General features: G+C 41.8%; 2 protein-coding genes across 4 annotated transcripts in view; both read right to left on the bottom strand.

Moving 5' to 3' along the window:
• Nucleotides 1-95: 95 nt before the first annotated feature.
• LOC112261901 (UI) lies at nt 96-2,854 on the bottom strand. Its single transcript, XM_024437534.2, has 2 exons — nt 2,258-2,854; nt 96-1,788 (listed from the first exon to the last, which is right to left on the bottom strand). The coding sequence occupies exon 2, from the start codon at nt 1,757-1,759 to the stop codon at nt 1,262-1,264; it is 498 nt and encodes a 165-aa protein (XP_024293302.1). The 5' UTR covers nt 1,760-1,788; nt 2,258-2,854; the 3' UTR covers nt 96-1,261.
• Nucleotides 2,855-6,181: 3,327 nt separating this feature from the next.
• Nucleotides 6,182-20,812, bottom strand: part of LOC112246320 (protein Mpv17) — a 30,909-nt gene continuing 16,278 nt past the window's right edge. For 2 of the 3 annotated variants that reach the window (XM_024414620.2, XM_042300783.1), the window contains exons 4-8: nt 17,032-17,124; nt 12,884-12,979; nt 6,879-6,911; nt 6,737-6,789; nt 6,185-6,607 (exon numbers count right to left, since the gene is read on the bottom strand). In XM_024414620.2, the coding sequence (XP_024270388.2) occupies nt 6,538-6,607; nt 6,737-6,789; nt 6,879-6,911; nt 12,884-12,979; nt 17,032-17,124 (345 nt within the window). In that variant the 3' untranslated portion in view covers nt 6,185-6,537. Of the gene's footprint in view, nt 6,608-6,736; nt 6,790-6,878; nt 6,912-12,883; nt 12,980-17,031; nt 17,125-20,812 lie in introns of all 3 variants that reach the window. The other variant, XM_042300784.1, reaches the window with a different exon arrangement.

Raw genomic sequence — 20,812 nt, 5'->3', positions numbered from 1 at the left:
GTAGACAAGTCAGCAGAATAGTTTCCTTTATTACATTCACTACTGTACGAGACTATGACAAACTCAATGGACATATTTTCAGAACTTTTTTTAATAAAAAAATATAAATGACAAAAAAGCTTTTCTTTACTGATAAACCATGTGATCATATGATATGTCCATGATTGGGGCTTTGACAAAACAGTCAACATAAAATGAACCATTAAATGTTTTTCTTAGTTTAAGGTAAGCATGCTAGGTACAGTACAGAGGATAGTGTACTTGCTTGGATGGAAAGATAATAAGGAGAGTGGAAGTGGCGTTAAGTGTAGGATATGTTCACTTTGTCTCAGATTAGATTGGAGATTAGTTGTATCACAGAAACCTACGGGCAATGCCAGACCCCATACCTGAAACAATGTGAAAAGGCTTCTTCTGCTGGCTGGATGGCTGCCTGCCAAGTGAGCTAACAAACCAAGGGCAAATGGATAATCACTATAAATTAAACAATTGGCATACAGCAAAACAGTAATGAAATGACAATATTACACGAGTGCTTTACCTGATTTGTTTTAATCTATGCCGGTGATAAGGCCCTAGTTCAATCTTTTTCAGTTGTTGAACAAAAATACATCTCAGGAAAAGGACACAATGTATCTATATTGACTGAGCCTTGTCCCTTAAAGTGAGCAACAAAATGAGTCACACAACTAACCATTGAAAGATCACATATGGGTAGCCAATATCAATTTGCACAACATTATTTTTCTCCAATGTGTTATAAAAGGCGGAAACAATGACTAGTCTACCTGCCTTTGTTATTTACCTAGTACCAACCATTTAGACTACGACTAACAAAACATGTTGCACTTATTCCACATGAGGGCAACTTGTAACTCAATTTGTGTCTGGCAATATTATTGTTGTAGGCCAACTACAATGCTCCGGACATCCAAAGGTGAGAATACACTATAGACGTGTGAGATCCGGAGTATTCACACTATGCCATATGTTAGGGAATAGTTGTCAAGGCGCCTCACTATGATTCCATTGTAGATGGGGTCTTCTTGGCAGTCAATAATTTATTGCCCGTTGATTTTGAAAGGCTTTTTGGACAGGTGGGGAAGTTATTTTTATGCATCTTATGATGAAGAATGGCAGAGAAACCAACGGTTAAATCAAAATCTAAACTATTTCGTGGGTCTGAGAGTGCCAGGGGCTTTGCTGTTTTCTGTGAGATGTTTTATCTTGATTTTTTCACTTGTTGACGACACTTGCTGTATCACTTTCCAACTTCATCCAGATACTTGCGGTTTAACTCCGCTTGCTCCTTCTGGCTCTCGATCCTCGCCATTTCGATCATATTTCTCAGAAGGTGGAAAGTGAGGTCGATGGAGATCGGGGGGTCGTCGTTTCTCTTGGTCAGCTCCACGAACTCTTCCAGGCTGTTGCCCTCCTCAGGCGCGCGCTGCTCCTCCAAGGGCGGCAAACTGCGCGCCAGGTGACCAAGACCCCTCGAGCCCAGGGGCGTCACCTCAAAGGGAAACTGTGGCGGGAGACCTGCCTGCAACCGGGGATTTCTTTGCAAATACCTCAGTATCTTTTCTCCTATAAGGTAGGAAATGGCATTATCACCAGCCTTCAGCAACACCTCGTCCAGCTGACTCTTGTAGCCGTGGCCGTCGAACATTGCCAGGTCCCGTGGTCGACAGACACTGGGGGGGATGTGAGAGCTGAGGAGAACAGTGGCAAGAAGCAGGATCAGGGGAACAGGCTTCATAGTGCTGGACAGACGGACAAAACGGTGCCCTGTTACGGAGAGAGGTGTACAAATGTTAGCAAAAAGCACTGGAACTCAAAGTAGACTCAAACTTTAAATTGCACGTATTTAACAATTGTGTTCAAAGCAAAAACAAATAGGCTATCACATTTTTTACAAAAATGAGTCTAAAGGCAAACGTAACATAAACAGTAATAAACAACAAACGTAACAAAATAATATGTTTCTCTTTACATTATTAACATATGCATGTGAGTAGGCTATTTATAGGCGTGGTTAATTGTCACACAATGGATACATACATCGTTGAGTGACTGAAACAAGCATGCACGTGCTTCTTCAGCTTTGTAAATAAGTAAAATAAACATACATTGTTTTTATGATACAAAAATGACCAACGAATTGCTGTGTGTACTTGATATTCTCAATTCAGCACCAGAACTCTCAGCATCTCCGACTAAAAAGGTGAAACAAAAGAAAGCTAAATAAACCACTTACCGGTACTTTGTCTCCTTAATGCTGAAAAAGTTGCACACCGGCTAGAAAAGTGTCAATTGAGACCCCGGTCCGAAAAGTCCCGCTAAATGTCGATTGGAGAATAACGCCTCTTTCTTAAGGGTTATATATACATCCAACATCGTTCCATTGACGTCAGTGCAAGTGCATAAACTGCTTGTAAATGAGGCGACTCCGTTTGAAGTAAAGGCAAGTGTTTTGAGGGACAGCTTATTATGCTGCAAGCCAAGGTCTGCTCAATAACATTTGAAATGTTTCCATTTGAGTCATTTAGCAGACGCTCTTATCCTGAGCGTCTAACAGCAGTGAGCGCAAACATTAGACTATTTTTTTTTTCAGGACAGTTTGTCGATCTGATATTCTATTTTTCCATACAATTCTTAAGTTAGCCTACCTCAACCTGTCACATTATCCCTAATTAAGTCCGCAAGGCAAAACCAGTTCTTGTTTCACACGGTGTTGGTACGCCTCCAGTGAAACTAAAATAACAGAACGCACCGCAAAACACATTTACCTATTAAAAACAACCAATTGTGGAAGTTATAACAAAGTGATTCGTCAAAGTATAAAGCTGCTCCATGTACCATGAATCTGGACTCGGAATAAACTAGTCTAGAAATCATGAACTGTTGTCGTGATGCCTTTATGCATGGTTTAACATCTAAGCGAGGCAGAGCAGAAGTGCACAGCAGGGAAACGTGCTGAGGGCGCAGAGAGAACTGTCCATGGTACTGAAAAGGTTTATGCCCGTGATGCAAGTTCATTCTAAATGAAAACTACACAAAATAGAGGAATATTTCATATTTAGCTGATACAATCCGAGAGCTGTACAGGCTTCACTTAATATGACTGTAGGCCTATTAATGCAGTGAAAACGAATTTAAAGCCACATTTAGTTCGTTATAGAAAATATTCCTCTTTTCAGAAATAGCCAGACTAATGGATTTGTCTGTTTGGTCCCCCAACTATTTTTCTAACACACTTTTTTTTTGCTTGGAGAAGTGTGGCATATTCAACAATGGTACAAAGTTGGGGTCAAAGCCACTCATCATGTCACCTTTTAAACAGAAGTTAAATAAATAATTAGATATTAAAGAAAAGGCAGATATGGCTTTAATATTACAATTCCTTGTACATTTTAAAAGTATAGTGTATACAATTTAAGCTGAAGACAACATTTTAACATTGTATGTTTAATACTGCTGGTATTGTCATACATTGAAATGAGAACACAGAAATCAAGTAAGCTACTGTTTAACAGCAGAGTAAGTCACTGAACAAAAATATAAATGCAACATGCAACAATTTTGAAGATTTTACTGAGTTACAGTTCATATAACGAAATCAGTCAATTGAAATGAATTCAATAGGTCCTATTCTATAGATTTCACGACTGGGACTAAAGATATGCATCTGTTGGTCACAGATACCTTAAAAAAACAAGGTATTGGCATGCATCAGAAAACCAGTCAGTATCTGGTGTGACCACCATTTATTTGCCTCATGGATTTGCATATCGGCCTGTTGATTGTGGCCCGTGGAATGTTGTGCCCCTCCTCTTTAATGGCTGTGTGAAGTTCCTGGATATTGGCGGGAACTGGAAACATACACGCCAATCCAGAGCATCCCAAACATGCTCAACGGGTGACATGTCTGGTGAGGAAGAAGGCCATGGAAGAACTGGGACATTACCAGCTTCCAGGAATTGTGTACAGATCCTTGTAAAATGGGGCTGTGCATTATCATGCTGAAACATGAGGTGATGGGTCGGATGAATGATAACAATGGGCCTCAGGAACTCGTCACAGTATCTCTGTCCATTCAAATTCTCATCGATAAAATGCAATTGTGTTCTTTGTCCGTAGCTTATGAATACCCATACCAGAACCCCACCGCCAACATGGGGCACTCCGTTCACAATGTTGAAACCAGAAATCAGCTCGACCACATAACGCCATGGTTGTGAGGCAGGTTGAACGTACTGCCAAATTCTCTAAAACAACGTTGGAGGCAGCGTATGGTAGAGAAATATACATTCAATTATCTGGCAACAGCTCTGGTGGACATCCCTGTAGTCAGCATGCCATTGCACGCTCAGTCAAACCTCGAGACATCTGTAGCATTGTGTTGTGTGACAAAACTGCACATTTTAGAGTGGTCTTTTATTGTCCCTAGCACAAGGTACACCTGTGTAATGATCATGCTGTTTATTCAGCTTATTGATATGCCACACCTGTCAGGTGAATGGATTATCTCGGCAAAGGGGAAATAACAGGGATGTAAACTAATCTGTGCACAAAAATATTTGAGAGAAATAAACTTTTTGTGCATATGGAAAATATCTGGGATCTTTTATTTCAGCTCATGAACCATGGGACCAACACTTTACATATTGCGTTTATATTTTTGTCCAGTATATATGTCAACTACAGTCTGCCTGACTATAAACTTTTCATAGCATTAATAGTAACTTTATATACGCTACCGGTCAAGTTTTAGAACAAGGGTTTTTCTTTATTTTACTATTTTCTATATTGTAGAATAATAGTGAAAACATCAAAACTATGAAATAACACATATAGAATCATGAAGTAACCAAAAAAAGTGTTAAACAAATCCGAATTAATTTTATATTTGAGATTCTTCAAATAGCCACCCTTTGCCATGATGACAGCTTTGCACACTCTTGGCATTCTCTCAACCAGCTTCACCTGGAATGCTTTTCCAACAGTCTTGAAGGAGTTCCTACATATGCTGAGCACTTGTTGGCTGCTTTTCTTTCACTTTGCGGTCTGACTCATCACAAACCATCTCAATTTGGTTGAGGTTGGGGGATTGTGGAGGCCAGCTCATCTGATGCAGCACTCCATCGCTCTCATTCTTGGTAAAAAATAGCCCTTACACAGCCTGGAGGTGTGTTGGGTCATTATGCTGTTGATAAACAAATTATAGTCCCACTAAGTGCAAACCAGATGGGATGGTGTATCGCTGCTGAATGCTGTGGTAGCCATGCTGGTCAAGTGTGCCTTGAATTCTAAATAAATCACAGACTGTGTCACCAGCAAAGCAACCCCACACCATCACACCACCTCCTCTATGCTTTACAGTGGGAAATACACATGCAGAGATCATCCTATCACCCGTTCACCCACACCGCGTCTCATAAAGACACGGCTGTTTGAACCAAAAATCTCAAATTTGGACTCCAGACCAAAGGACACATTTCCACCGGTCGAATGTCCATTGCTCGTGTTTCTTGGCTCAAGCAAGTCTCATCTTCTTATTGGTGTCCTTTAGTAGTCATTTCTTTGCAGCAATTCGACCATGAAGACCTGATTCACATAGTCTCCTCTGAAAAGTTGATGTTGAGATGTGTCTGTTACTTGAACTTGGTGAAGCATCTATTTGGCCAGCAATTTCTGAGGCTGGTAAATCTAATGAACTTATCTTCTGCAGCAGAGGTAACTCTGGGTCTTCCTTTCTTGCTGCTGTCCTCATGAGAGACAGTTTCATCATAGCGCTTGATGGTTTTTGCGACTGCACTTGAAGATACTTTCAAAGTTCTTGACATTTTCCGTATTGACTGACCTTCATGTCTTAAAGTAATGACGGACTGTCATTTCTCTTTGCTTACTTGAGCTGTTCTTGCCATAATATGGACTTTCTGAATACCCCCCTACCTGGTCAAAACAAGCTCAAACGCATTAAGGAAAAAAATTCCACAAATTAACTTTTAAGAAGGCACACCTGTTAATTGAAATGCACTCCAGGTGACTACCTCATGAAGCTGGTTGAGAGAATGCCAAGAGTGTGCAAAGCTGTCATCATGACAAAGGGTGGCTATTTAAAGAATCTCAAATATATTTTGATTTGATTTGATACTTTGTTTTTTGTTAAACACTTTTTTGGTTACTACATGATTCCATATGTCATATTTCATATTATTCTACAATGTAGAAAATAGTAAAAATAAAGAAAAACCCTTGAATGAGTAGGTGTGTCCAAACTTTTGACCAGTCTTGTAGATGTGACAAACTTTCACAAAAATCTTTCACTATGCAAAAGTTTGAGTTTCTTTTTTCTTTTTTCTTCTTTTTAAAGTTTGAATATTTCATAGTGTTTGTTGACAATTTTTTTCCTGACCGCTAACTTAAGTGTGCGATTCACAGCTTTCTGGATTCAGTGTATCACACTATTTGCAGGTGTAAAAGTCTCATTGATAGTCCTATATGTGTGAGGTAGTGCGGGTCCTGAAATATCCATCACATCTTATTGGCTTTCCAGGACAAGTAGGAATTCCAGCCGATAGCTACAATCTGGACCACAGCCAATCTGCAAGACAAGAGTTCAATACTGACACATCACAGCTGAATAAATATATCAATGCCATTGAATAGATCAATATGGAAATAAAATGTATATCGACTACATTGATGTCACTAAACCATCCCAGGTGCTCACCGATGGTGCAGTGGGATAAAATAGAAGTTTGCAATCTGGACAGCAGGCCATAGCTGAAAAAGAGCAGAACACATTCAATGAAACATTACAGAGTGGTTCATACCGCAAATAATATTTTAAGCCTTTCACAGGGATAACTTACATAGTAATTTGAGATCAATGCATCTGTGTAGTCCTGCAGAGAATAAGATAGACACAGAGACCTTTACATTAGCGCTTAGAATGATTGTGTATTTCTAATAAAACTGACCCTCACCCGGATGCCTTCTTCCAGTTCACGCCTGTGTTGACCTCTGTGAGGGGTTACAGTATGTGTTGGCCCCCATCTGGGCCAGTCACAGTGACAGCTGACAGCTCAACACCATAGTCTCAAGTTAACAACTGTGGGTCAGTGTCTTGCTCCCTCACATCACATGGCATATAAAACAACCAGCCATCTGGAACAGCCAGGACCCTCACTAAGCCTGGCCCATCTCCCTAAAGGTCAATAATGTCTTTATTGGGAAAGACTAGGTGTGTAAAATAATCCAATGTTCCCAGAAATTTTGTCTTTGGCGTAACAGTTCCTAATTAGTAGAAAAAAAGGCACCGGCCACCTGGGGTGAAAACACCACAGTACTACAACATCAGAGACACGCGGTGGCGTTACCAAAATCCTTCCCCTTTGGAGAGCGGACATCTTTCATTCTTCTACTAGGGCTGAAGAGACAACTAACTTCTTTGAGCTCACGAGGCTGCAGTTAGGCGTCCCTGGAACTGTTTGGCCAGCGCACACCATATGCTCACTTAATTATGACACACTGAGCATGTCATAAAACCATCAAACTGTCACATAATGAAAACGGTAATAGGTAGACGAGTTGTTAGTACTTGTTTTTGTGTTCCCAGGAGGCAGTGTGCGCTTGACCTTTTTGCTTCAGTGTCAGCATTCAGCAGCGCGGAGCAGAGCGACTGACCGCATGTGTAGAAGAATGGCTGCACTCAAAATGGACATCTCCGACCTTCACGTTTCCAACCCATTCATCGTCTCATAAAGGAGGGAGGTCAGAGCTATGACATACATTTTGATCTAGCTCTACAGGAGCTATAGAGGAGGTAGGTACTGTAGCATCAGAGTGGCCATCAAAATAAGCCACATGAATAACCAAGTGGTCCCGGGGAAGAGCTTGACCCACACTATAAGATGAGGTGAAGTGAAGTCATAGTTGGGATGGGCTTGTGATGTGATTTGACACCAGAACGGCTTACCACTAGCTATTGAAGAGCAGGGCTGAGGACTGAGGAGGATGCTGCACATGGAAGATTCCACGCCAGGAAGGCACCAAAATATTTTTGGTATCTCAGATTGTTCTGGCAATTCTCACATAGAAACTTGATTGGAAGGAAGGATGTTTGTTATTCTTTTTACATTTGTATCACAAATCATTTTTGAGAAAATCATGATGAAAGTGGCCATTTTAGGCCCTTTTTTATACATGTCTCTTGTAAGACTCCATGAGCCATGAACCGCACATGATACAGACAAAATCTTGGTGTCCTTATACTCCTTACAGTATGTGCTAAAATATGGAGTGTCTAGATAGTGAAATACAATTTTTCACATTAATTTATTCAACATTAACAATATTAATATCTCATATCTCATTATATTTGGAACAATATTCTCTTCAAACACGTCAAATTTCCAGACTGGGTACTCTTAAAGATATGACCCATTTTATACATAGACATTGATATCATGGTCATTAACCAATTACATTCAGCAAGTCACCAGCAGAAGAAAGTGTGTACTAGAAAGTGTGTGCCCTCAAGCCTAAAGGGAAGCAAAAGTAATTCCACTACCCAAGAATAGTAAAGCCCCCTTTACTGGCTCAAATAGCTGACCAATCAACCTGTTACCAACCCTGAGTAAACTTTTGGAAAAATTGTGTTTGATCAGATACAATGCTATTTTACTGTAAACAAATTGACAACAGACTTTCAGCACGCTTATAGGGAAGGACATTCAACAAGCACGGCACTTACATAAATAACTGATGATTGGCTGATAGAAATTGACGATAAAAAGATTGTGGGAGCTGTCTTGTTAGACTAATGCAGCTTTGGACATTATCGATCATAGTCAGCTGCTGGAAAAACATATGTGTTATGGCTTTACATCCCCTACTATATTGTGGATAAAGAATCTAACAGAACACAGAGGCAGTTCCTTGGAAGCCTCAACAACATAATCCAGGTAGAATCAGAAATTCCCCAGGGCAGCTGTCTAGGGCCCTTACCAATGACATGCCACTGGCTTTGAGTAAATGTATGCAGATGATTCAACACTATACATGTCAGCTATTACATTACGTGAAATCACTGCAACACTTAAAGATCTGCAGTTAATTTCAGAATCGGTGGCAAGGAATAAGTTAGTCCTAAATATTTTTATTACGAAAAGCATTGTATTTGGGACAAATCATTCACTAAACCCTAAACCTAAACTAAATCTTGTAATAAATTATGTGGAAATTGAGGAAGTTGAAGTGACTACACTGCTTGGTGTAACCCTGGATTGTAAACTGTCATGGTCAAAACATGTTGATACAACAGTAGCTAAGATGGGGAGAAGTCTGTCCATAATAAAGCATTACTCTGCCTTCTTAACGACACTATCATCAAGGCAGGTCCTACAGGCCCTAGTTTTGTTGCACCTGGACTAATGTAAATGTACACGGAGAGCTAACATTAATAAAATACATGTAAATCTCTCCTGGCTCAGAGTGGAGGAGAGATTGACTTCATCACTACTTGTTTTTGTAAGAAGTGTTGACATGTTGAATACACTGATGTGTCTGTTTAAACTACTAGCACACAGCTCAGACACCAATTCTCCTCCCATAAGACATGCCACCAGAGGTCTCTTCACAATCCCCAAGTCAAGAACAGACTATAGGAGGCGCACAGTACTACATAGAGCCATGACTACATGGAACTCTATTCCACATCAGGTAACTGATGCAAGCAGTAAAACCAGATTTAAAATCCAGATTAAAAATACACTTTATGGAACATCAGGGACTGTAAAGAGAGGCACACAAACAGGAACATGTATACGCACACACAGGCACGCACGCACTCTAAACACACGTACATTCTAATATTGTTGTATGGTGGCATCATACATTTTGTATTGTAGATATGTAGTGGTGTAATAATGTTATATGATATACTGTTTTATATTTGTTTTATGTGTGATGTAAGTGCCTTAATGTGTTTGGACCCCAGGAAGAGCTAATGGGGATCCCTAATAAATACAAATACAAAATACATGTTTCCATTCATTGTGTTGGTGGTGCGCATACAATTAACCATAACTTCAACAGTAGCAGAGCACCAACTCTGACAATTTGATGTACTTGAATAGTATAATCAAAAAAGGTACTTTTGAGGTAATCATATTCATATTTTTTTATGTTGAATAAATTAATGTGAAACATTTTACTTCAGAATCTAGACATACTCCATATTTTAGAGCACACTATAAGGAGTATAATGACACCAAGATATTGTCTGTATCATGTACGGTTCCCGGATCATAGGGTTTACAGGAGGCATGTATAGGTCTGAAAGGTGCTTAATATGGCCACTTTCATCAAGATTTTCTTAAACAATGGTTTGTGATACAAATGTAAAAAACATGTCAAACACCCTTCCTCCCAATTCAGTTTCTATGCAAGAATTGCCAGAACAATCTGAGACACCCAAAATATTTTCAAGCCTTCCTGGCGTGGAATCACCCATATGTCTGCGAACATTCCCACGTGTCACTAATGTCCATTTTAACTAGAACTGTCTATCAGACTAAGTTCCATCTGGCTTTAGATGGGGAAGGTGTGGTCACATTATTGCCTTTCATCAAACATTTATTTCACATCACAGTCTTGCCTAATGAGCACAATTGCCATTTGTTTTCTGTCTATTCTGACATTTTGGTGACTGCCCTTTCGGCCTCATTTAAACTCAAGAGCCTTTCTTACATAAATATTTGATGGTCCGCCGAGCAAGAAGAACGGTGGATGAAACCCCCCCCCACACACACGGAACCTTCTCTAAGACATGAGTCACCAGCGCTATTTCAACCCTCCTTCCCTTCATTCATTCATGGGAGAAAATAGCTTTAATTATACTGGGGCAGAGATGGAGGTCACTCAGCTTGTTTCCTGGAGAACACAGAAGAGGAGAGGAAAGGAGTTCCTTTCAGTTTGGGAGCTACAGGGGTAGCTACAGGGGTCTGACAGTCCCTGGGCTCCAAGGTCAACACCACACACCTCTGTCTCAGACCACATGTTGATTTTTTGTGATTACAAAAATCAGCATGTACAGTTGTAGTCGGAAGTTTACATACACTTAGGTTGGAGTCATTAAATCTCGTTTTTCAACCACTCCACAAATTCCTTGTTAACAAACTATAGTTTTGCCAAGTCGGTTAGGACATCTACTTTGTGAGTGACAAGTAATTTTTCCAACAATTGTTTACAGACAGATTATTTAATTTATTTAATCTTTATTTTATTTATTTATAATTTATAATTCACAGTATCACAATTCCAATGGGTCAGATGTTTACATACACTAAATTGACTGTGCCTTTAAACAGCTTGGAAAATGTCATAAAAAATGTCATGGCTTTAGAAGCTTCTGATAGGCTAATTGACATCATTTGAGTCAATTGGAGGTGTACCTGTTGTGTACCTGATGTATTTCAAGGCCTACCTTTAAACTCAGTGCCTCTTTGCTTGATATCATGGGAAAATCAAAAGAAATCAGCCAAGACCTCAGAAAATAAATTGTAGACCTCCACAAGTCTGGTTCTTCCTTGGGAGCAATTTCCAAACGGCTGAAGGTACCACGTTCATCTGTACAAACAATAGTACGCAAGTATAAACACCATGGGACCACGCAGCCGTCATACCGCTCAGGAAGGAGACGCGTTCTGTCTCCTAGAGATGAACGTACTTTGGTGCGAAAGGTGCAAATCAATAACAGAACAAGGACCTTCTGAAGATGCTGGATGAAACAGGTACGAAAGTATCTATATCCACAGTAAAACGAGTCCTATATCGACATAACCTGAAAGGCCGCTCAGCAGGGAAGAAGCCACTGCTCCAAAACCGCCATAAAAAAGCCAGACTATGGTTTGCAACTGCACATGGGGACAAAGATCGTAATTTTTGGAGAAATGTCCTCTGGTCTGATGAAACAAAAATAGAACTGTTTGGCCATAATGACCATCGTTATGTTTGGAGGAAAAGAGGGAAGCTTACAAGCCGAAGAACACCATCCCAACCGTGAAGCACGGGGGTGGTAGCATCATGTTGTGGGGGTGCTTTGCTGCAGGAGGGACTGGTGCACTTCACAAAATAGATGGCATCATGAGGCAGGAAAATGATGTGGATATATTGAAGCAACATCTCAAGACATCAGTCAGGAAGTTAAAGCTTGGTCGCAAATGGGTCTTCCAAATGGACAATGACCCCAAGCATACTTCCAAAGTTGTGGCAAAATGGCTTAAAGGACAACAAAGTCAAGGTATTGGAGTGGCCATCCCAAAGCCCTGACCTCAATCCTATAGAAAACTTATGGGCAGAACTGAAAAAGCGTGTGCGAGCAGGGAGGCCTACAAACCTGACTCTGTTACACCAGCTCTGTCAGGAGGAATGGGCCAAAATTCACCAAATTTACTGTGGGAAGCTTGTGGAAGGCTACCCGGAACGTTTGATCCAAGTTGAACAATTTAAAGGCAGTGCTACCAAATATTAATTGAGTGTATGTAAACTTCTGACCCACTGGGAATGTGATGTAAGAAATAAAAGCTAAAATAAAATCACTCTCTCTACTATTATTCTGACATTTCACTTTCTTAAAATAAAGTGGTGATCCTAACTAACCTAAGACAGGGAATTTTTACTAGGATTAAATGTCAGGAATTGTGAAAAACTGAGTTTAAATGTATTTGACTAAGGTGTATGTAAACTTCCGACTTCAACTATATATATTTGCAACTCATGCTTAATGTATGTTATTTAATGATCTTATTCTTTGACGTTTAATGTATGTTTGATTGAAATTAGTGGAGAAAAGCCATGATGAGATGAGCCTTACCCTCTTGAGCTTGGCAACATTCTCCTCCACAGTCAGTCCATTCAAGGTTCCAGAGATCCCCAGGAAGGCACCCAGGAAACACGGAGCAAAGCCCAACTGTTGATACATGACAAGAACAAACACTGTTTTATCGGTCTGTGTACATGTGTGTGTCTGTGTGATGTTTTTGTGTGTGTGAATGTACATGTTTATATAAATGTTAATGTGCTTGCAAAACGAGTGGGAAAAAAGCTCAGTGACTTAATGGAAGCATACCTTTTTCCATGGACACTGTGCATAAAAATAAGGATGCACACTGGCCACTATTAAAAGGTTTCAAAAGAAAATTGGATAATTGCAATGATTATGATGAGTCCAGTTGGGCCCTGAAAGTAGAGGGCCTGTAGGATGTTGTTACCTCTGCAGGGTTCTGCATATAAGCCAATGACGTCATAATGCATATTTATGGAAGTGAAAATGGCAATTTTTAAAACACAGACCCAGGTAGGTTTTTATTGATCTTTGAGGCAACATTTCTCAAACCAAAAGCATAGTCACTGAGGCAATGGTTATACAATGTCTTACTTGTATAACATACACTATATATACAAAAATATGTGGACACCCCGTCAAATTAGTGGATTTGGTTAGTTCAGCAACTCCCGTTGTTGAGAGGTGTATACAATCGTAAAATCGAGCACACCGCCATGCAATCTCCATAGACAAACATTGGCAGTATAATGGCCTTACTGAAGATCTAGCTCAGTGACTTTCATCGTGGCACTGTCACAGGATGCCAACAAGTCAGTTTGTCAAATTTCTGCCCTGCTAGAGCTGCCCCGGTCAACTGTAAGTGCTGTTATTGTGAAGTGGAAACGTCTAGGAGCAACAACGGCTCAGCCATGAATTGATAGGCCAAACAAGCTCACAGAACGGGACTGGCGAGTGCTGAAGCGCGAAGTGTGTAAAAATCATCTGTCCTCAGTTACAACACTCACTACCGAGTTCCAAATTGCCTCTGGAAACAACATCAGCACAAAAACTGTTTGTCGGGAGCTTCATGAAATGGGTTTCCATGGCCGGCAGCCGCACACAAGCCTAACATCACCATGCACAATGCCAAGCGTCAGCTGGAGAGGTGTAAAGCTCACCCCAATTGGACTCTGGAGCAGTGGAAACGCGTTTTTCTGGAGTGATGAATCACACTTCACCATATGGCAGTCCGACGGTTGAATCTTGGTTTGGCGAATGCAAGGAGAACGCTACCTGCCCCAATGCATAGTGGCAAATGTAAAGTTTGGTGGAGGAGGAATAATGGTCTGTGGCTGTTTTTCATGGTTTGGGCTAGGCCCTTAGTTCCAGGGAAATCTTAACGCTACATCATACAATTACATTCTAGACAATTCTGTGCTTCCAACTTTGTAGCAACAGTTGGGGAAGGCCCTTTCTTGTTTCAGAATGACAACGCCCCCGTGCACAAAGCGAGGTCCATACAGAAATGGTTTGTCCAGATCGGTGTGGAAGAACTTGACTGGCCTGCACAGAACCCAGAACTAAACCCCATTCAACACCTTTGGGATGAATTGGAACGCCGACTGCGAGCCAAGCCTAATTGCCCAACATCACTGACCGACCTCACTAAAGCTCTTGTGGCTGAATGGAAGCAAGTCCCTGCAGCAATGTTCCAACATCTAGTGGAAAGCCTTCCTAGAAGAGTGGAGGCTGTTATAGCAGCAAAGGGGGGACTAACTCTATATTTAATGCCCATAATTTTGGAATGAGATGTTCGACGAGCAGGTGTCCAGATACTTTTGGTCATGTAGTGTATGTTGTGAGCAACTATGTTGTTAGCAAACTCGAGGACCCTACCTTGCACTGTTGTATAATTAAGAGGGAGAAATTAAAAAAAAAATGTTTTAAGTACTCGTACAACCCTGTTAATGAATGACATTAAGGTCCTGCCTCTGTCACTTACAGACCAATGTGGGCATCCATAAAAAGCCTCTATGAAAGTTTCATCACACTAACCAACTGGGATGACTGACAAAAAATGTCAGAGGAAAAGAGGAGGATAAGATAGACATTAAACTCAGACATATTTGATTGACAGAGAAATGAACTTGACTGTGACTTGTGGCATGATTTAATTAAGCAATAAGGCACGAGAGGGTGTGGTATATGGCCAATATACTATGGCTAAGGGCTGTTCTTAAGCACGACGCAACGCGGAGAGCCTGGATACAGCCCTTAGCCGTGGTATATTGGCCATATACCACAAACCCCTGAGGTGCCTTATTGCTATTATAAACTGGTTACCAACGTAATTAGAGCAGTAAAAATAAAAGTTTTGTGATACCCGTGTTATACCGTCTGATATACCACGGCTGTCAACCAGCCAGTTCCTAATGAGCTTTATACAGACAGGGGCTTCCCTTAACAACTGTACTATTCATACCTTTCTTTCAGATCACTGAGTAAATCATCTAAGTCAGGGAAGACCCTGTTTCTTAACACCATCCAGCTTTACCGATCAGTGACCGTGATAAATGGAGATGCATCACTGTGGTTAGGACTCCCCCTGTAAAGCTTACCATAATGTCATCGCCTGACTTACGGCAAATAATGAACTTCATCTAGACAAGGACCACCAACATTAAATCCCCAGTTTGTTGATGAGAGAGGTCAAAGGAGAATGGCAGGAAACTTGCAAGCTAACAGGCGGTCCACAAACAGGCAAATAATGGAGCAGCAGCAATAACGGAGCAGCAGAAAAACATCACCTGGTCCGACGAATTCTGGTTCCTGTTCCGTCATGCTGATGGCAGAGTGAGGAATTGGCGTAAGCGGCATTAATCCATGGTCCCATCCTGCCTGGTGTTAATGGTAGCAGGCTGGTGGCGGTGGTGTAATAGTGTGAGGAATGTTTTCCTGGCACACGTTAGGTCCCTTGATACTAATTGAGCAATGTTTGAATGCCACACCTTGTAGAATCCGTGCCCCAAAGAAGTCAGGCTGTTCTGGAGACAAAGGGGGGTCTGACCCGGTACTAGATGGGTGTACCTAACAAACTGGCCACTGACTGTATAGTGACAGGACATATTTTGGGGGAGGGGGGGGTCTTTAAGATCACAAATTTGCCCTGGAATCGCTGTTTCGTGTGTGAAAATAGCTGTGCAGTGAAAGGAGAGCGTGGAGAGTGTGCATCCTTCAGAGTGTACACTAATCCCTCCTCCAGGAGAGGGCCGTGCGGTGCTCGCCTCTCATTGTCCTCTCTAATCCTGTGCATTCACAGATCCCAAATCATGTTAGCTGCATATTATGCAAGCAGGCGTTTGTTCCCCCGTCTGTCAATGCAGGGATTGGTTGACAGACGCTGAAGGGGGCTTCAACCTTTAGGGGAACAGGCAGAAATAGATTCCTCTGATGCATGTCACACCTATTCACTCAGCTCTGGCTGGCACCACAGTGACAGGCATTTTTGATGGCGCCTTAACCTGGGGTCCATTCATATTTGGAATGTTTGTTGATGTAGCCAGCAGCATACCACCCTGCATACCACTGCTGGCTTGCTTCTGAAGCTAAGCAGGGTTGGTTCTGGTCAGTCCCTGGATGAGAGACCAGATGCTGCTAGAAGTGGTGTTGGAGGGCCAGTAGGAGGCACTCTTTCCTCTGGTCTAAAAAATATCCCAATTCCCCAGGGCAGTGATTGGGGACACTGCCCTGTGTAGGGTGCCGTCATTCGGATGGGATGTTAAACGGGTGTCCTGACTCTCTGCGGTCATTAAAAGATCCCATGGCACTTATCGTAAGAGTAGGGGTGTTAACCCTGGTGTCCTGGCTAAATTCCCAATCTGGCCATCAAACCATCACGGTCACCTAATAATCCCCAGTTTACAATTGGCTCATTCATCCCCCTCCTCTCCCCTGTAACTATTCCCCAGGTCTTTGCTGCAAATGAGAATGTGTTCTCAGTCAATTTACCTGGTAAAATAACAAAAAAATAAAAATGAAAGTAAGATTTGTGAGTAGAGGAGTCATATACAAGGGTTAATAACCAGCCCATTAGAGGACATAGAACTTACCTAAAGCAATATAAACCATGTTAAATTATCTATTCATGTTAAGTGGCTGTCTTTTTACTTAATTGCAGCCACCCAGATGCCCATCACCTGATCAACAAGCATTTTCTTCATGGCAGCACTTTTAGTCCCCCCAGTGACCAGCTTGTCCAGAACCTTGTACCAGCTACCTATTGCAGGGCCCTGGGGTTGAAAAAAGAACAATCAGGATACTTCACACAGATTCATCATGAAAAGACTGATGGCGTAACAGCAGGAATCAATCATGAAAAATTATTATGCTTTCAGAACATTCCGGAAACAAATATGTTAGATAACAACAGGGTTGGTGTCAATTCAAATTCAAAAAGGCACACACACACACACACACACACACACACACACACACACACACACACACACACACACACACACACACACACACACACACACACACACACACACACACACACACACACACACACACACACACACACACACACACACACACTGTGGTGAGGCACAATAATAGAGTTTCTCAGCTTTCTGTCATGTCAGTCATGTCACCGAGTCTGTGAGAAGGAGTGTTTGAGAGGGAACATCTGTGTGTGGCGTGTCTAGGAACCTTGGTGCTGTGGCCTGGCCTTGGGTGGTCCTTGGGTCAAATCAAATTAAATCAAATTGTATTTGTCACATGTGCCGAATACAACAGGTGAAGACCTTACAGTGAAATGCTTACTTTACAAGCCCTTAACCAACAATGCAGTTTTTAGAAAAATAAGTGTTAAGAAAAATAAATAAAATAAAAGTAATAAATAATTAAAGAGAAGCAGTAAAATAACGGTTGCGAAGCTATATACAGGTAGTACCGGTAGAGTCAATATGTGGGGGCACCGGTTAGTCGAGGTAATTGAGGTAATATCTACACTTCCAGTCAAAAGTTTTAGAACACCAACTCATTCAAGGGTTTTTTCTTTATTTTTACTATTTTCTACATTGTAGAATAACCGTGAAGACATCAAAACTATGAAATAACAGATATGGAATCATGTAATAACCAAAAAAGTGTTAAACAAAACAAAATATATTTTATATGAGATTCTTCAAAGTAGCCACCCTTTTCCTTGATGACAGTTTAGCACATACCCCAACCATAAGCCATGGATTACAGGCAACGGCCACACTGAGCTAAAGGCTAGAGCTGCTGCTTTCAAGGAGCAGGACACTAATCTGGATGCTTATAAGAAATACCGCTATGACCTCCCACAAGGCATCAAACAGGCAAAGCATCAATACAGGACTAAGATCAAATCCAACTACGACGGATCTGACGCTTGTCGGATGTGGCAGGGCTTGCAAACTATCACAGATTACAAAGGGAAAAATAGCAGGGAGCTTCCCAGGGACCCAAGCTAACCAGAAGAGCTAAATGCCTTCTATGCTCGCATCGAGGCAAGCAACATTGAACCATGCATAAGAGCACCAGCTGTTCCATACGACTGTGATAACGATCTCCGTAGCCGACATGAGTAATACCTTTAAACAGGTTAACATTCACAAAGCTGTAGGCAAGTGTCTTCACTGACATTTTCACTCTCTCCGTGACCCAGTCTGTAATACTTACATTTCAAGCAGACCACCATAGTCCCTGTGCCACCATAGTCCCCAAAACGCCAAGGTAACCTGTAGCCAAGGTAAACTAAATGACTATCGCCCCGTAGCACTCACATCTGTAGCCATGAAATGCTTTGAAAGGCTGGTCATGGCTCACATCAAAACTATCATCCCAGACACCCTGGACCCACTCCAATTTGCATACCGCCCCAACAGATCCACAGATGACGCAATTTCTATTGCACTCCACACAGCCTTCTCCCACCTGGACAAAAGGAACACCTATTTGAGAATGCTGTTTATTGACAGCGTTCAACACCATAGTACCCTCCAAGCTCATCACTAAGCTAAGGTCCCTGGGATTAATCACCTCCCTCTGCAACTGGAGGCTGGACTTCCTGACGGGCCACCCCCAGGTCGTAAGGGTAGGCAACAACACATCCACCAAGCTGACCATCAACAAAATGGCCACTCAGGGGTGTGTGCTTATTGTCCTCCTGTACTTCCTACTCGCCCACGACTGCGGCTATGCATGACTCCAACACCATAATTTAGTTTGCTAACGACACAACGATGGGAGGCCTGATCACTGACGACGATGAGACCGCCTATAGGAAGAAGGTCTGAGACAACAACCTCTCCCTCAACGTCGGTAAGATGATGGAGTTGATTGTGGACTACAAGAAATGGAGGGCCGAACATGCCCCCATTCACATTGACGGGCTGTAGTGGAGTGGGTCGAGAGTTTCAAGTCTAAGAATCTATAAATGGTCCACACACATCAACACAGTCGTGAAGATGGCAAGGGTCCTCAGATCCTCAAAAAGTTCTACATCTGAACCATTGAGAGCATCTTGACTGGCTGCATCACCGCTTTGTATGGCAACTGCTCGGCATCCGATTGCAAGGTGCTACAGAGGGTAGTGAGAACGGCCCAGTACGTCACTGGGGCCAAGCTCCCTGCCATCCAGGACCTCTATACTAGGTGATGTCAGAGGAAGGCCCTAAAAATTGTCAAAGACTCCAGTCACACAAGCGGTACCAATGCCCCAAGTCTGGAACCAACAGGACGCTGAACAGATTCTACCCCCGAGCCATAAGACTATTAAATAGCTAGTTAAATAGTTAGTCCGGGAGGCAATTTGGTTATCTGCATTGACCGTTTTAGCACAAACTTTTTTTGGGACTCATCACATACGCTGCTACTGCTTATTATCTATCTTGTTACCAAGTCTTTATTTCTAGTTATATGTACATATCTACTTCAATTACCTTGTACCCCTACACATTGACTCGGTACTGGTACAGTGCATTCGGGAAGTATTCAGACGCTTGACTTTTTCCACATTTTGTTAGGTTACAGCCTTATTCTAAAATGTTTTAAATAAAACATTTTCCTCATCAATCTATACACAATACCCCATAATGACAAAGCGAAAACACCTTATTTGTTTTTTATTGTTATTTATTTGATGTTTTATTTTTTCATGTAATTTGTACTTGTACCCCGTAGGTATTGAACCCACAACCCTGGCGTTTCAAGTGACATGCTCTACCTACTGAACCACACAGGACCTAGAAAATACCTTATTTACATAAGTATTCAGACCCTTGTGAGACTCAAAATTGAGCTCAGGTGTATCCTGTTTCCATTGATCATCCTAGAGATGTTTCTATAACTTGATCGGAGTCCACCTGTGGTAAATTCAATTGATTGTAAAGGCACACACCTGTCTATATATGGTCCCACAGTTGACAGTGCATGTCAGAGCAAAAAACATGCCATGAGGTCGAAGGAATTGTCCGTAGAGCTCAGAGACAGGATTGTGTTGAGGCACAGATCTGGGGAAGAGTACCAAAACATTTCTGCAGCATTGAAGCTCCCCAAGAACACAGTGGCCTGGAATAAGTTTGGAACCACCAAGACTCTTCCTAGACCTGGCCACCCGGCCAAACTGAGCAATCGAGGGAGAAGGGCCTTGGTCAGGGAGGTGACCAAGAACCCGATGGTCACGCTGACAGAGCTCTAGAGTTCCTCTGTGGAGATAGGAGAACCCTCCAGAAGAATAACCATCTCTGCAGCACTCCAATCAGGCCTTTATGGTAGAGTGGCCAGACAGAAGCCACTCCTCAGTAAAAGGCACATGACAGCCCCCTTGGAGTTTTCCAAAAGGCACCTAAAGGACTCTCAGACCATTAGAAACAAGATTCTCTGGTCTTATGAAATCAAGATTGAACTCTATGGCCTGAATGCCAAGCATCACTTCTGGAGGTAACC

This window comes from Oncorhynchus tshawytscha, linkage group LG18, assembly GCF_018296145.1.
Source record: "Oncorhynchus tshawytscha isolate Ot180627B linkage group LG18, Otsh_v2.0, whole genome shotgun sequence".
Taxonomy (NCBI): Eukaryota; Metazoa; Chordata; class Actinopteri; order Salmoniformes; family Salmonidae; genus Oncorhynchus; species Oncorhynchus tshawytscha.
Note: the sequence above shows the minus strand (reverse complement) of the source record. Positions and strands in the feature narration are given on the sequence as shown.

Excerpts from the sequence above, each read along its gene's own strand:
- LOC112261901 (XM_024437534.2), bottom strand. The coding sequence starts at position 1,759 with ATGAAGCCTGTTCCCCTGATCCTGCTTCTTGCCACTGTTCTCCTCAGC.